The sequence below is a fragment of the Hordeum vulgare genome, chromosome 6H (assembly GCF_904849725.1).
Source record: "Hordeum vulgare subsp. vulgare chromosome 6H, MorexV3_pseudomolecules_assembly, whole genome shotgun sequence".
NCBI lineage: Eukaryota > Viridiplantae > Streptophyta > Magnoliopsida > Poales > Poaceae > Hordeum > Hordeum vulgare.
The window spans coordinates 478,023,087-478,038,590 of record NC_058523.1 but is presented as its reverse complement, the minus strand read 5'-3'; the positions used below and the strand labels follow the sequence as shown (position 1 = coordinate 478,038,590).

The window sequence follows — 15,504 nt, the reverse complement described above, 5'->3', positions numbered from 1 at the left end:
CATTCGGAGGAGGGTTGTCAGCGCGGAAGGGCTTCACTCGTCGGGCTCCTCTGGGGTTATCGCAGGCGCCTGTGATGTTGCGGACCCACGCCGTCACAACCTCCCCGGTCACGCATTCGGGGTGAGTCCGAGTGGAGTCCTCAGGCCCCGTGTAGTGCCACATGGCGTGGTGTCGGGCTTGCAAAGGCTGGATGCGCCGACCCAGAAAAATCTCCAACAGATCCGTGCCGGTGACTCCCTTGCGGACGACATCTATCAGCTCCTCGACCAGAGGCTGAATCTGGATCTTCTCCATCTTCGTGAGCGCAAGCTGCCTGGGCGGAGCCGGTCGGTCTAGGCTAAAAGCTGGCAGTCCAGTCGTGGCATTCGGGCAAGCAACGTCCTGGCAATAGAACCAAGTCGACTGCCAGTTCCTAACGGATTCGGACAACTGGAGAGCGGGATAGCTACTCTTCGTTTTCTTTTGGAAGCCTAAGCCCCCGCAGAGCTGGAGGAGATGGGTTTTATCATCCGACTGGCTAAGTCTTTTGACGGTTTGGGATCTAGCGGAGAAGATGTACTTAAAGAGCCCCCAATGGGGAGGACAACCGATAAGCACTCGCAAAGCACGACGAAGGCAGAAAGATGAGCTATTGCGTTGGGAGGAAAATGGTGGAGCTGTGCCCCGAAGTGGTTCATGATACCTCTCAAGAAGGGGTGAGGAGGCAGAGAGAAGCCTCGGTACACGTGACTGAGCAGCAAGACGCGCTCCCCCTCCTGGGGTGCCGGCTCCGTCTCGCCCTCCGCCGGCAGCCTCCACGACTTGTTTTCGATCAAACCTTGCTCCACCAGCTCCAGCAGGTCATCCTTCGTCACCGTGGAAGGGAGGAAATCCCCCTGGATCCAACCCGCCGGCAGAGCACGCTGTCGCCGCTGAACAGGAGCCGCCTTCTTCTTCTTCTTCTTCTGCGACTCGAGCTTGCTCGTCTGCCCCTTCGTCATGGTGGAGGCTGCAGATCCGCAGGGGAGGAGAGGAAGGAGGAGGTGTGGAGTGCGCAGGGAGCTATGGGAGAAGCGGGGCGAGTGCGAGTTATCAGGCGAGCGCAACGAGAAACCCTCACTTGGGAGGTTTAAATAAGGTTCCGACTGGGTCACTAGTAGGTGGCCCCGAAATCTTATCCCCCGACCGGCTACTGGGATATTAGTGGAGGAGATGAAGGCGCGGTAATCAAGGCGGCAGAAACTACTCGATGACGATGTCGTCACCCCCGCTGAGCGCACGGCAACCGAAATTTGAGGATCCCAGAAAATCCACCGCTGTTAGTTGACCGGTCACGCCAAAAGATTCCACGGAAGCACTCGGTCTCTGATGGTTCGTTTCACAGACAAATCCACTCGGATCACTGGTCAAGAGGATAAAATGGATCGAGGCAAGCAACGCCAAAGTCGCATCCATACCGGTCGGATCCGTATTCCTAGCATCGTCTCATCGTTCCAACCCCAATCCATTCGGGGACTAATGATGGGGTTATAGTCCCAGGGTAGGGTCATAGGCCTGCCCTATAGGTCCTACCCAAGGACTACCCTTCATAAGGGACAAGGCCCTTAGTCAGTTCCGACTGAATTAAGGACTTCCCATCATCCAGTCGGTGATGATTCCTCTATCATCCAGTCGGAGATGAGCATTCGGAACGTATCAAACTTACCGACTGGATTCCACTCTGTACATCGTAACCCCCCTGGAGGGCAACGGTCATACGTTTTCATGTACCATTATTAGCATTTAAGGCATACGTTACCTGTAACGTAGGCATTTATTCGCCACTACACCACCCATGTGCACCTAACCGTTGTGAAGGGCAGCACACTCTATATAAGCCGCCCTTTCCCACTGGTACAGGGGTTAGCAATTTCACTGTAATCCATATTCCACTCGACATCAAGCTCCCAAGAGCACTGAGACGTAGGGCTTTTACCTCCACCGTAGAGGGGCCTGAACTCATACAACCTCGCCGTAGCTAAGGCTCTGCCCATCCTTTCGTACCCTACACATCTACTGTCAGACTTATACCCACGACAACAGGTATCTCCGAAAGTGTCTGTTGGGTTGGTACGAATCGAGACTGGGATTTGTCGCTCCGTGTGACGGAGAGCTATCTCTAGTCCCACTCGATAATGCATCATCGTAATGAGCTCAATGTGACTAAGGAGTTAGCCACGGGATGATGTGTTACTGAACGAGTAAAGAGACTTACCGATAATGAGATTGAACAAGGTATAGGGATGTCGCCGATCGAATCTCGGGCAAGTGTCATACCGATAGACAAAGGGAATTGCATACGGGATTGAGTGAATCCTCGACATCGTGGTTCATCCGATGAGATCATCGTGGAACATGTGGGAGCCAACATGGGTATCCAGATCCCGCTGTTGGTTATTGGCCGGAGAGATGTCTCGGTCATGTCTGCATGGTTCCCGAACCCATAGGGTCTACACACTTAAGATTCAGTGACACTAGAGTTATTATGGGAATTGTGTATGTGGTTACGGAAGGTTGTTCGGAGTCCCTGATGAGATCCCAGATGTCACGAGGAGTTCCGGAATGGTCCGGAGGTAAAGATTTATATATGGGAAGTCCGTTTTTGGCCGCCGGAAAAGTTTCGGGGTTTATCGGTATTGTACCGGGACCACCGAAAGGGTACCGGGGGTCCACCGGTCCCGGAGGGCTACATGGGCTGAAAGGGGAAGGGAACCAACCCCTGGTGGCCTGGTGTGAGGCTAAGAGGAGGCCCAAGGCGCATGGGGGGCCAAACCCTAGGCGTGGGGGCTGCCTTGGGTGGCAAGCCACCCCCTAGGGCGTTGCCCCCTCCTCCATCTAGGGCTCCCGCACCACCTAGGATTTCCCTAGGGGTGACCGCACCCCCTCTCCCTCCCTCCTATATATAATGGAGGTATTGGGAGGGCTGCATACATACGTGTCTCTCTCCCTCGGCGCAGCCCTACCTCTACACCTCTCCTCCTCCACGGTGCTTGGCGAAGCCCTGCCGGAAAGCCACAAACTCCATCACCACCACGCCTCGTGTTGCCGAAGTTCTCCCTCAACTTCTCCCCCTTCCTTGCTGGATCAAGAAGGAGGAGATGTCCCCAGGCTGTAGGTGTGTTGAACGCAAAGACACCGAACGTTCGGTGTTTGATCGGATCGCCACGAGTACGACTCCATCAACCGCATTCGTAGTAACGCTTCCGCTTTGCGATCTTCAACGGTATGAAGATGCTCTACCTCTCTCGTTGCTGGTTTTCTCCTAGTTTGATCTTGGTGTGACGTAGGAATTTTTTTGAATTATTACTACGATCCCCAACAGGAGGTGAGTCGCCGTTGGCGTTTCGTGACGCCGGAGCAGCGGCAAAACCCTGCATACGTGGTCGATTCCCCCAACTGGGAGCTCTTGTTCACGGTCGAGCACGAGGAGCAGCGCTGTCGTGGCGTGCGCGACATGCAGCCAGGAGGCCCGCCGCTGCCCCCGCCTGTCATCAGCGACGAGGACCAAGAGGCTGAGGCTGCCTACCAGGCGACGCTGGAAGCTGTGCTCCACGAGAGCGAGGAGGAAGAGTGGTGCAAGGCTGACGAGGAGGCGGCGTACCAGCAGCAGCTCGCGGAGGCCATCGCGCTGTCGGCCACCAATGACTGTGTCGTGCCACCTCCGCCGAAGTTCGAGCCCACGGAGCCGCGTGAGGTCTACCAATGGACCGGCCGCGTCCGCGAGTTTGTCAGTGCGCCGCCCATCTGGCTGGGCACGACACCGCAACACGAGCAAGCCTATCTCGAGCACTGGAGGATGAAGCACATGCGGGCACAACTCGTCGAAGGCCTTCGGCTGATGGAGCTGGAGAAGGAGGAACGGCGGAAGATGGAGGAGGAGGAGCGTGCCTGTTCTGTTGTGCTGGCACCGCCACCATCACAGCCCGCGTCGGCGGGACAGACGACGGAGGCGCAGGCAGCTGCGCTCTCGAACACGGCGTCCCCTCGGCTGGCCGTGCGCCTACGCTGATCGACCTCATCGGCCCCGACGATGTCGCCGCCGCCGCCTAGGGTTGCCTCGTATTTTAATGTCTAGTTATGCGTGTTTATTATTTTGCAAATACTTTATATTTTTTTTCGCACGCTGGTAAAAATGGATCGGGAAAGTGTTAGACGCTTGCGCCGATCCAAATGGCGAAGCGGACATAGTGTCCGTTGAGTCGACCCAAACGGACAAAAAGCGAATAAAATAACTGTTCGTTTGAATCGGCCGGTTAGAGTTGCTTAAAAAAAACCAATCCGTTTAAGATTTGAGGTGTCCGGTCGTAGTTCCTCTTAAAAATTTGCAAAATTCACTGTTTCCCAAATTCTCGCGATCCGGACGCATCCCATATCTCTTCCCCCCCTCTCCAGTCCTGACCTAATCTCGTGCTCCGGGCTCCAATCGGCTGTCGTTGTAGTTGTGCGTCGCCGCCGAAGCCTGACACGCCATCCGGCCGGAGTCTCCGCCGCCCTGCCCCCTCCCCCTTCCCTCCAGGACTCGTGCAGGCCCTTCCTGCTGTTCCGCCCTCCCTCGTGCGAACCTCCATCCGCCCCGGCGGGTATTCGTCTAGCGCCGGCCGTCCGGAGCTGCGCCGCGCCACAAGGTAACCACCTCTCCTTTCTCCTCCCTCGTTCCTCCTCCCTCCTACTCCTTCCATCCCTCCTGCGCCGCGTCACATAGTTTTAACGCTAGGTGAAATTTTAGCGGGATTTAGGTGGTGATTTATCACTAGCGCTGGTTTAGTGTGCGTTAGGCGAGTGAAAGCACTGGGAATTCTTTCGGGTGGGAGCTGAAATCGACTAGGCGGCAGGGGAAAGGGGGGTAACAAGGTGATACGGGGCACACCTGCGGTGGTCGATCTTTTCACAATTGGAGGGGGGGGGGGGGGGGGAAGAAAAAATCAAGAGAAACATAAGAACTCAAGAACAATCCTCAATCACACATCCACTAGACCCACATACACACATGGGGATACATGATTCAAGTTCAACGAAAGGATACACATAACGATAGTCTTCCCTACGAGAGGGGCCTTGTATCCACAAGGGGATCTTCCCTAGATAGGGGCCTTGGCATCACCATGGATCTTCTCACATGGAGGACATCTCTATGGGAGGAGGATAGTAGATGGAGCTAAGCTCAACAAGAGTTTGTTAAAACATTAGTTAACCCGAAACCGAAGGTAGGAGAAGAGTATTTATAGTCTAGTTCAAAAATAGATGCCAAAGGGGTACATGGGCACTCGGGCCCGCGTGACTGCGCACAGGCAGGCGGAAGTTCCGGGTCAGGCCGGAAGTTCTGGGCATGCTCCAGGCTGGTTCCGGGCTTTCCCTAGTGTTGACGCAGTTCGTGGTGCCGGGGACTAGCAGGGTCCGGAAGTTCTGGGCAGGCCAGACGTTCCGGGTCGGTTCCGGACGGGTTCCGGGCTTGACAGAAAGTTGTCGATGTTCCGGGCAGGCCAGAAGTTCCGGGCAGGCCAGAAGTTCCGGGCTCCGGAAGACTTGCCCTTCCTTTGGTCCTCTCGCTCGTTCATCTTCGAGTCCATTTTCATAGTGTCTTGGAGGCCTTGATCCTGGTACCTAAGCATGCACAGAGTTTCCGCTTGAGGTAGCACCCACGTTCCATTTGTATAGGAATAGTCTTTAAGGAGAGATGTCACCTTGGTCTCAATGGCACGTGCGTGGACTCTTGTCATGGGACCACTTGTAACTTGAGGTGTTGGGGGTGTATCCATGGGGATGATCATGGGATGCTCCGTATCACAAGGGCAGTGCCGAAATTGTTTTTTTTGGCTAGGGTTAGAAGGGAGGGGAAATGAGAAGTTGTTGCGGCGGCGAATGACAACATTTGATACTATACTATTCTTAGGTTCACACCGTTGAAATTGCCTACAACACATAAATACTCCATGCACTCATTTATGCAAACACAAGATGCAGTACCTGTTGTTAAATCCAAAACTAAGGGGCAATGTCTGTTTCCTCAAGTTCTCTTTTATTGTTTATGTTTCTAGACAGGTGAAATATGCTTCTGCTTGGGCTATTGATGGCAACATGTCATTTATCTTATTATTAGGCTATGTTTGTTTGAAAATGAACTCCATTTCAGGCTTTTACCTGCTATTTTGCTTGCTTTGTGAACCTGATGTGTGCTTACATTGGTGTGAACTGCATTTTACATGCTATTTCAATTATTTATGTGCTATGTTTATTTTCCTGTGAATATTATTTAAAAGCTTAAGCGCCCCATAGCTCCAAGCTGTGGCCTTCCGCTTCGCTTCCGCTTTCCGCTTTTTTGAACATTGGCTCAATGGTTGGTACTGATCATCGCTTTCTGTTACATCGTGTCACCAGTCCTTGATATTCGTCTTGGAAGAATGAATATGCTTTGATTTTAAATCTGTGTCCATGTACAAGTCACAAGTTTGATTTTTTTGGGGTGAAAATATGCTACAAATGACACGAAACCATGTATAGAATTTGTATGAATATGATGAATTTTCTGTAAAAGTTGAAATGCATATGTTGGTGAATTGGAGCAAAACTACATAAATTCAGAAACCTCTTCAACTTTGAAAGAACATGTGTAGTAGTACTACAATTTAGAACTCACATAAATGAAATTTTCCTTCAGGGTCATCAGGGGGCTTTACAGACTATTCAAACTCAATCCACAGTTTCTCTGTTGTTCCAACCAAACAACTGTCAACTTTCTCACAGTTCTCAGCTCACATCTGCTTTCCCACAGTTCACAGCAGTTTTTCCAAAATCTTCATCTGAACCAATCACACCCTAATGATTTGATTGGCTGCTCCATATTAGTTTTACACTTACTAAAGTCTAGTTCTATCCCTGTTGAACAGGGCATCAGCATTGTCAATTGGAGAGGCTTGGAGCTGCTTCATCATCCTTAGGAGAGTAGCAAACAAGGTAATCCGCTGTTCCTAGCTTTTATACAATTTTTTTTGTGTGAACTAAAAAAATAGCAAAACGCATCCCCATATTGGTGCTTCTCCAAAATGGAAAATTTACGTATCTGTGTCGGCGATACTGATACCCATGTCCGTATCGGTGCATTCCCTGATTGCTTTCAGATATGGATTCAGTGCCACTCACTGCTGAAGCTATTGCCTTTACTGAGAAAAAGATGGACATGACTCTGGGTATGCTATTTATTTGTTGTTTTTCTGTGACACAGATTCATGTCTTGGAGATTAACTTAGCTCATGGTTTTTCTTGTGTGTTCATACAGAGGATATTATTAAGATGTCAAAGAAAAAAGTTCCTGCAGGCAAGAAAGCCCCTAGACAGCAGGTAGGCCTTATAGTTCATTTAAGTGCCCCTCTTCCTTTACATTGTTAATGTACTGCCAACTTCTGATACTTACCATACTTCCTATAATAACAGGTAAAAAAGCGTCCTTTCCAGAATGGTAATAGTAATCAAGGGAAGGCAAAGGTTCAGCGATTTCATGAGTCTAGATCATCTATCCGACAAGTATGTTATGCCGCTCTAAGTTACTGTTTATCGATTGCCTTATGTTGGTTTTCTAATGTTGCTTTCTTTTGTTAGGGTGTTCTGGCACAAAGGAGGTCAAATCTTGATGCAAATCAGTTCCAAATCACAAAGCAGGCTGCAAACAAGGCTGCTACTATGCCTGTGCGTGGTAGGGCTGACAGATGGAACAAACCAAGGTATCAACCAATCACTACAATGTTATCTGTCTTTGTGTAGTTAATCTAGTAACTTTATCTGAACAAACAAATTATGAACAGGTAAACAATGGTTCTTTTATTGATTAATGATAAGGTGGCATTCAAGGACCCATTAAATAGTTTGACTTGTGCACCTTTGGGTCTATTGGCTGAGAATGGTTATGGTGCTGGTGTTTCTGTCGAACCCATATTAATTTTGCTGCTATTTGTATTCCATTGGTTCACATGGAAGTTTAAACATCAACCAACTTCGTAGTATTGTGGCACAAGGTCTACTTTTTGGTTGAAGTGTGAGAAATACCCGATGAATAAGAGTTGCAGTAAACTAAGCAGATCATATTGGATTGGATGGTTATCTAAGGGTAAACTCACAAAGCTATGGATTACTTTTATTCTGGCTGTGATGGGCTGATGGTCAAATTTGTGAAGCTGCTGGAAGACCTTGGATGTACATCTGGTGTTTCCTTACATACAAAAAGGCTATTTATGATGTATTAGCAGTTGGACTGGTGTTATTTTGGGTGGTCAACACTATTTGTTTGGGTGGTCAACCTTGTTCTCATTTGCTGACTTGGTAGGAGCTGGATATGATACTTTCTAGCATCTGATACCACTGCCCACTGGACACCACAGATTCTTTGTATGACCGGTTTTGATCACTAGCTCTATCCTGCAGACGATAAGCGTTTGTTTGTTCATGAAAATGTGTATGTAGGTTAGTGTGTTCACACCAACAAAATTGTGGTATGCTGTGTCTCAGTAATTTATTTTGCTGCTGTTCTCATATGCCTGGTTGATTGTATCATAGCGTCGTGCATTATTTCCAGTGCCCATCTTGGAATTCGATCAGCAAGTGCTCTGTGTTTTCAATTGTTCACTAGTTCTCAGCAAAGAAGCTAGCCATGTTTCCGCAGTTCAGCTGGGTGATAGTATATCATGGATCTCATGATTTTTCTTGTCAAGAATCATCCCAGTTCGCTGTGCTGTATGGAGGCTACCTTTCCGGCCAACATATGTGATCACTTTCCCTGATTCCTAGCATGCCTTTGGGTTGATTCTGTCTCAGCAGTCTAACTTGCTATTATGAGCTTAATGGTCCGACCAAGCAGTAAAATTGTGTCGACTGGGAAAGTTGTTGGATTGTCTGCATTCAAATTTGGTGGATGTAACTGTATAGGATGTTGAGGCCTTATGGATCAAGTGGAATCTATATATATGCAGTCTTTGATCAGAAATCAGTTATAGTTACCATTTTTATTGCTTTGCTTTGTTCAAAAACATGGTATGTGCACCTGATTAAGAGCATAGAGAATTCTTATTTTGAAGACTATGGTGATTGTGCTTTGCCTTGCCATGAATGAAGCACAGACCATTACAACTACCTGTTTGGTTCTCTGTTTCACACGATTATTGGTACTTGAGGTAACTCCTCATGTGGGCCACTAATATTTTGTTCTGTGTGCAGTGGCCCGTCTACCTCAGCACAGAGGAGGCCCGTAAGCGAGGCTCTTCAGAACAGCAAGGTACAAATTGATTTGAAATGGAAGTAGAGTTAGCAATATAAACTATGATCATTGGTCTTTCATTATAAACTATTTGAGGATAAGCCTTTCAATTTTGTTGTTATTTAGTGTGTAAACCTTGTTGGTCTATTTGTCCACTGGCTTTAGTTCTCTACCTTGTAGGAATGGGGGCACCATTGCAGCACAGCTAGTAGCTAATCTTATCTAATTAGCACTCTGATTGTCTGGGTATTTGATGCCAACCTTTTCACTTGTTTCATGCTTCTTCAACAACATCGTGCTAAGAGAAAATGTTACTTCCAACAAAGGATACTGGTGGAACCAAGACTCAGTTCTTGTTTCATAATAATAGGCCATGCTGATCTGGATCAGTTATCCAGTATTACGTATTACCAGTATTGCTTGGTATTAGAGGTATTTAATACTCCACATGTTTAGGTGAAGGTACTTGCCAGATATCAAACCCACGAAGTTTGTTTGTCGTCCTGTGTATGCCGTGGCCATATATATGCCTGCTAAAGGTGATCACTGACGGGGATCCGTTTACAGAAGAGATCGTACCAGTTTGCTATTATAAAGAGTAAAGAGTACTGCGGGGATGGCTATCTAAGGAAAACAAAATAGATGTTTATATGCATTTTATGGTAGGTAGTGGAGCTAGTTATAAGATTTGGTTGTTACTTGGAAGACATCAATACTCATTTAGACATATCTTTCTCTGATTGGAGTAGTTAAAACTAGACTGGCATATGATAATATTTTTCATTTATGATGGTTAGGAGTTGGAAGGTATTCTTGTGCATGCGTGGAAAGTTGCTTAAAAAACGACATTATACCCAACTCCTAGTAACATCTCTTGATGCGTGTTTGCTTTGCCTGCATTTCCACTATAAAAAAATAGCATCTTCTTTGCAGAGTGACATCTAGCATTTTAAGCGCCCTTTTGTATTGTACTTCGCACAAATGTTGTTCCAGCCCTTGGCATTTTGGATATAGGATTCTGTCTGTCAAATTCCAGTGGGATGCATCCTATACCTGCAATTCTATAGGAAATCTAATGCTCCCTTCGTCCCAAAATAAGCAATTTTATACTAAAGTTGTACTAAATCAGTGACACTTATTTTGGGACGGAGGGAGTATGTGCTAAACCTCATTTTCCTTTTCCTTTCAGAAGTCCAGTACACTTTCTCTTTTGTCTCCATCGACTCTCCTCATGCAATCACAGTTCCTGCGTTTATTTCCTGTGAACCATCGAAGCACACTGCTTCAATATTCCTTTGTTTTGAGATCATGTAGGAAACCATAGTATATGTGATATACTGATATCTTATTTATGTGTTTTTTTCCTTTTTTATCGTTTTCTAATTCCTGGGTTCTGAAGAGACCCAGTGGGCTGTTACATATTGTATTGAGTGTGCTGTCTTTCAGAATAAAGTTTTCCCTGTACTTTATCTGTATAGTGAACAAGTGGATTGAGATGGTAGATGATCATTTCTTTTCCTAATCAGTACTCCCTCTGTCCGCATGTATTGGGCCAGAGAGCAACGTAGGCACATCCATTTTTCCAAGGCCGCTCCCTCGATCGCTTGGCAATGCCGTTCGATTTTTCTTTCTATTTGTTTCTCGACGCACTTAATTACTGGGCAGTTCGTATACATGGAGATAATCCTTGCCGTTTTTCCGGGCTTTCATCTCCCCCATTGCTGCGCGCGTAAAAAGGGTGAGCTCATGCAGGGGAGTGGGCAAGTAGCGATCGTGCTGGGATTAATTAACCACAATTAACCGTGATTAATGACGGGGAAACTGAATTAATGCTGTGCTCCGCTGAATCCTGCTGCCCTGCCAATAAAACCATACAGAGGGGGCAGTATACTCTTATTTCTAGGGCAACCTTTTTTTGTTCTAATCTATATAAATGGTTTCTGCCGTTTGGTGTCCTACATTTAATGTTTATTGGGTAATTTTCTCAAGTACTTTTTGTATGACGGACGTTACTTTCACAGGCTGGGTTTTCTTGAGTTGCATGAGACATGAAACCCTACCTAAACATTTCATATTTGTGCATTTGTTGTCCACCTAATACCTTTTTTTAGCATATTTAATATTATTTTCTTTATATTGCTAGGGTAAGGAGATGCAGAATGAGCCTCCAAGGACAATGGATGCGCTCTTTGCACAGATGAAGCAGCAGCGGATGAGGATCATGCCACCGCAGCAGTCAAATGCTACCCGTGGCCATCAGGTTAACCAGCAGCGGCGTGGTCAGCAGCAGCAGCGGCGAGGCAGAGGGGTATATGGTGTCCGCAGTGGTGGTGGTAACCGATGAGCACGGCATAACATTAAAGCCCTTGTTATCACTCGTATTCCTCGGAAGGGAGAAGCCGCCTCACCCCTGGAATTCTACCCGGCCATTTGTATTCTCTGCAAGCTGTGAGCAGAATCTTAACCGAAGTTTATAGGCAGTTTTCTACTAGTTTTTGTTTCAATTTCCCAATGTAAATTGTTTGCTAGTCCTTTGGTTCCTACCGTATGATTACATATGGGAATTGGTATATTACTGACTGCTTTGGTTGATAAGTATCGTACTCTGCCAGATGAGAGTAAAATGGCAAAGGTGAACTGCTGCGTTCATCTTTCTAATAATTTCATGAAAGCAGCTGTTCTCCTATGTTGCTTCTCCCTCGACGCAGGTGGTTCTTGAGCTATCAAGGGGCGGTCGTTGTGCGGCTTCCCGGTCTTGGAACATTTGTGGCGGTGGGAGGGTGAGGCTGCATCTACTGTTCCCTGTTTTGTTCGTGAGGTCTCCTTGCGGTTGCATTTGGAAGTTCCACGGTCTCGCAAATGGGACAGCTGCCACTGACATCTATGAAGCTGTTATTTTGACTTCTGAAGTCGAAAACACACTAAACTTTGTTGCTTTAATAATCATATTAGGCTTAATTCTGTGCTTTGCTTGGTGCCCAGCATTCGTGTAAGGTGTAACCCTGAGGTTTTGTTCTTATAGGAAACGCATCTGTACAGCCCAGCTCAGTGTTTGCGAGACGATTGCATATCGACTTTAAAATCGTTTCGGCAAGTGACGGGGGGAAAGGAGGCCTAGCTCTCTTCTGGCAAAGGGAGGTTAAGGCTTTGTGCAGTGCAGAGTGCGTAGACACAAGTGCTTAAGGAGAGAGAGTATTAACGTGTCACTAGGCACTTGTCAAAAATAGTTTTGTCCAATGCTAGCAAGTCTACACAGGTGCTTAGATGGGGTAACTGTCTTGCTAGCACCGGCTCAAGCACCTGTGGCATCCAGTGCACTAATGCCAATGGTGTACGTGGGGTAGATCGTAGTATGGATGAAACGGAAAAAGAAGCACTCGGAATAACACCGCATGAAGCACTGTATAAGAAAAAAGACGATCACTTTTACAGGCACTGGGGAAGCAGTGAAGCAAACTCAAGTACACGCGGACCGCGGGATCGTTTGCCATCGCGCGGTAGCACGCTTTGCAGCCTTTTTTACGTGTCCTCAGCTCCCCTTGGCCCATCATCACTGCTTTTTCTCTCTTCTACCTCGTGCACATTGGTGTTGCAACCGGCAAGCAACACGGCGAGGGGCGACTAGCGGCGACGACGACGACGAGCGACGACGGCGGCAGATCCCGACAGTGCTTCAAGCTCTCTGCCGTCAGCATGGGGGCGATTCCCTTTCCCGTTTCTTCTTCGGCGGACAGGCCGTCGCCTCCCACGCCACCTTCTCAACAAATCCCCCGCTCCGCCGCATTCGGATGCCACCGATGTTGGAGACGAAAAGCTATGACAGAGACGACGATGTTGCAACCGGTGACGAAAAAAGCTTTAACTAGCGATCGAAAATGCTACAACCGGCATTGTCGAAAGCTTCAACCAGCTAGAAAAAAGCTTCAACCAGCGATATAAAAAGCTTCAACCGGCGAGAACGGAACACAAAAAACCGCAATCGTTGACACAAAAGCTTCAACCATATGTTTGAAAAGCTTCAATCACAGACCGGCGAGAAAACAGGTTGTCATATTTGCTACAACCAGCAAACGTAAATAGCTTCAACCATCATGGAAAAAGCTTCAAGCGACGTGAGAAAAGTTTCAACCAAAGTGAAAAAAGCTTCAACCGGGGGGACAAGCCTTTGCACGCACGGGCGTCGACGACGACGAGCGGCGAGCGACGGGGGTGGGGGGGGTGGGGGGGAGAGGGAGGGGAGGGCATGAGGGTGCTGCGATGAGCGGTGACGACGGGGGGAGAGGATGGGGTGGTCGTGCAGCAGGAGGTTAGAGGCGCGTGGGGCTGTGCGCCGACAAAGCGGATGAGATGCCAGATCTGACGGCTATTGGAGGTCAGATCGAACGGTTGCTGCCCGACCAGCGGAAGCGTTCGCGCCGGTGCGCCAGCGCAGAGCGGTGCCCATTTTTTGTATTGTACAAGGTCTAAGATGCATTAGTTATTTGCTGATCCTTGGCTAGGGGCAAGACAACTAGAAAACAATTCATGGTTAGTTGTTTTGCCAGCACCCTCAGATGGAACTCCAACGGCTCCTATTCCTTCTTCTTCTTCCTCCCGCAGTTACGATTCTTCTTGTTGCGCCGAACCACCCGCCTTCGCCGCCAGCGACCGCCTTGCCCTTCTCCAATCGCCCGGGTTGCCCCTACACCGGCCATTCCTCTAAAGGCGGTGAAACACTTGAATTCTCTAGTGAACCTACACCCCTCACATACACACTCGGTGACCCTGCACTCCCACACCCTTTAGATAGACCCAAAGTGCCTATGTGGTTCTTATCTTAGGGGGAGCCACCCGAATTCTACAACGAGCTAGCTATGGTTGCTCGGCATGGTGGTCCAACAGTCCGAGGTGGTTGTTGCTACCCGCGATGGAGTTGTTGAATTTTTCCGAAGAGGAAGAGTGATCTTGTATAGTAGCAGATAGTAGTTTTCCCACTTAAGAACCAAGATTTTTCGAACCAATAAAAGACAACACAGACCAACTTTAGCAGTACCTACACATAAACAAAATAATTTCTTGCACCCAACCGAGGAAAGGGGGTCGTCAATCACCTTTTTCTTGCTAGTTACTATTAAAAGCAAATAGTGATAATGATAACAAATAAGTAGCAATGGTAGAAGCTCGTAAATTAATTTCAAACGGTCCCGAGGGCCATAGGTTCACTAGTGGGATCTCTCTCGTAAGTAAGGTAACAATGGGTGAACAAATTACTATTTGGTAATTAATATAATTGAGCTTAGTTATAATGGTGATCATTCATGACATAATCTCACATAGGTATTACATCTGTAACAAGTGTGTAGGGGAACGTTGCATGAGAAACAAAAATTTTCCTACTCACACGCAAGATCTATCCATGGAGATGGATAGCTATGAGAGGAAGAGTGTGTCTATGTACCCTTATAGACTGTTAAGCGGAAGCGTTAGAAACACGGTTGATGTAGTCGTACGTCTTCACGATCCAATCGTGATCCGTCCCGATCAAGCATCGAAAGGACGACACCTCCGCGTTCAGCACACATGCAGCTCGATGACGTATCCACCTCCTCGATCCAACGAGTGATGATGGAGTAGTAAATGGGATCTCCAACAGCACGACGATGTGGCAGCGGCGGTGGTAGAGCAATCCCGATAGGGCTTCGTCGAGCACTACCATAGATGCGATCGAAGGAGGAAACGGAGCAACACGAGAGAGGGAGGGTTGCGCCAAGGGTTTTGGGGTGTAGCTTCCCTCCCTCTCCTCCACTATATATAGGGGGAAGGGGGAGGGACGCCGACCTTGGCCCTTTCTCCAAGGAGGGGGTGGCGTCCCAAGGAGGGGGGGGGGTAGCCCCAAGTAAAGGGGGACCCCCCTTAGGGTTTCCCCTTTCCATCAACCCTAGCCGCATGGGCATAAGGGGAAGGGGCACCCAACCCACCAGGGGCTGGTGTGCCTCCCTCTTAGCCCGTGTGCCCCTTCGGGTGGATGGACCCCTCCCGATGGACCCCCAGAAACCTTTCCGGAGTCCGAATAAAACTTTCACATATATTAATTTTTACCTCGTACTATTTTGGAGCTCCTCTTGACGCCCAGGATCTCATCGAGGACTCCGAACAACATTCGGTCACCAACATACATATCCCAATAATACTATATCGTCATCGAACGTTAAGCGTGCGGACCCTACGGGTTCGAGAATCATGTAGACATGACCGAGATACCTCT

General features: G+C 48.2%; 1 protein-coding gene across 2 annotated transcripts; it reads left to right on the top strand.

The window, feature by feature from the left end:
- Positions 1-4,411: 4,411 nt before the first annotated feature.
- On the top strand, positions 4,412-11,897 carry LOC123401912. 2 transcript variants are annotated; one of them, XM_045095776.1, is made up of 8 exons: positions 4,412-4,644; positions 6,904-6,970; positions 7,135-7,203; positions 7,293-7,354; positions 7,448-7,537; positions 7,613-7,734; positions 9,221-9,278; positions 11,404-11,897. In XM_045095776.1, exons 3-8 carry the CDS (start codon positions 7,137-7,139, stop codon positions 11,602-11,604), a joined length of 600 nt encoding a protein of 199 aa, XP_044951711.1. In that variant the 5' UTR covers positions 4,412-4,644; positions 6,904-6,970; positions 7,135-7,136; the 3' UTR covers positions 11,605-11,897. The 2 variants fall into 2 exon arrangements, with proteins under 2 accessions (XP_044951711.1, XP_044951712.1); XM_045095777.1 differs by having other exon boundaries at positions 6,675-6,970.
- The last annotated feature ends 3,607 nt before the right edge of the window (positions 11,898-15,504 follow it).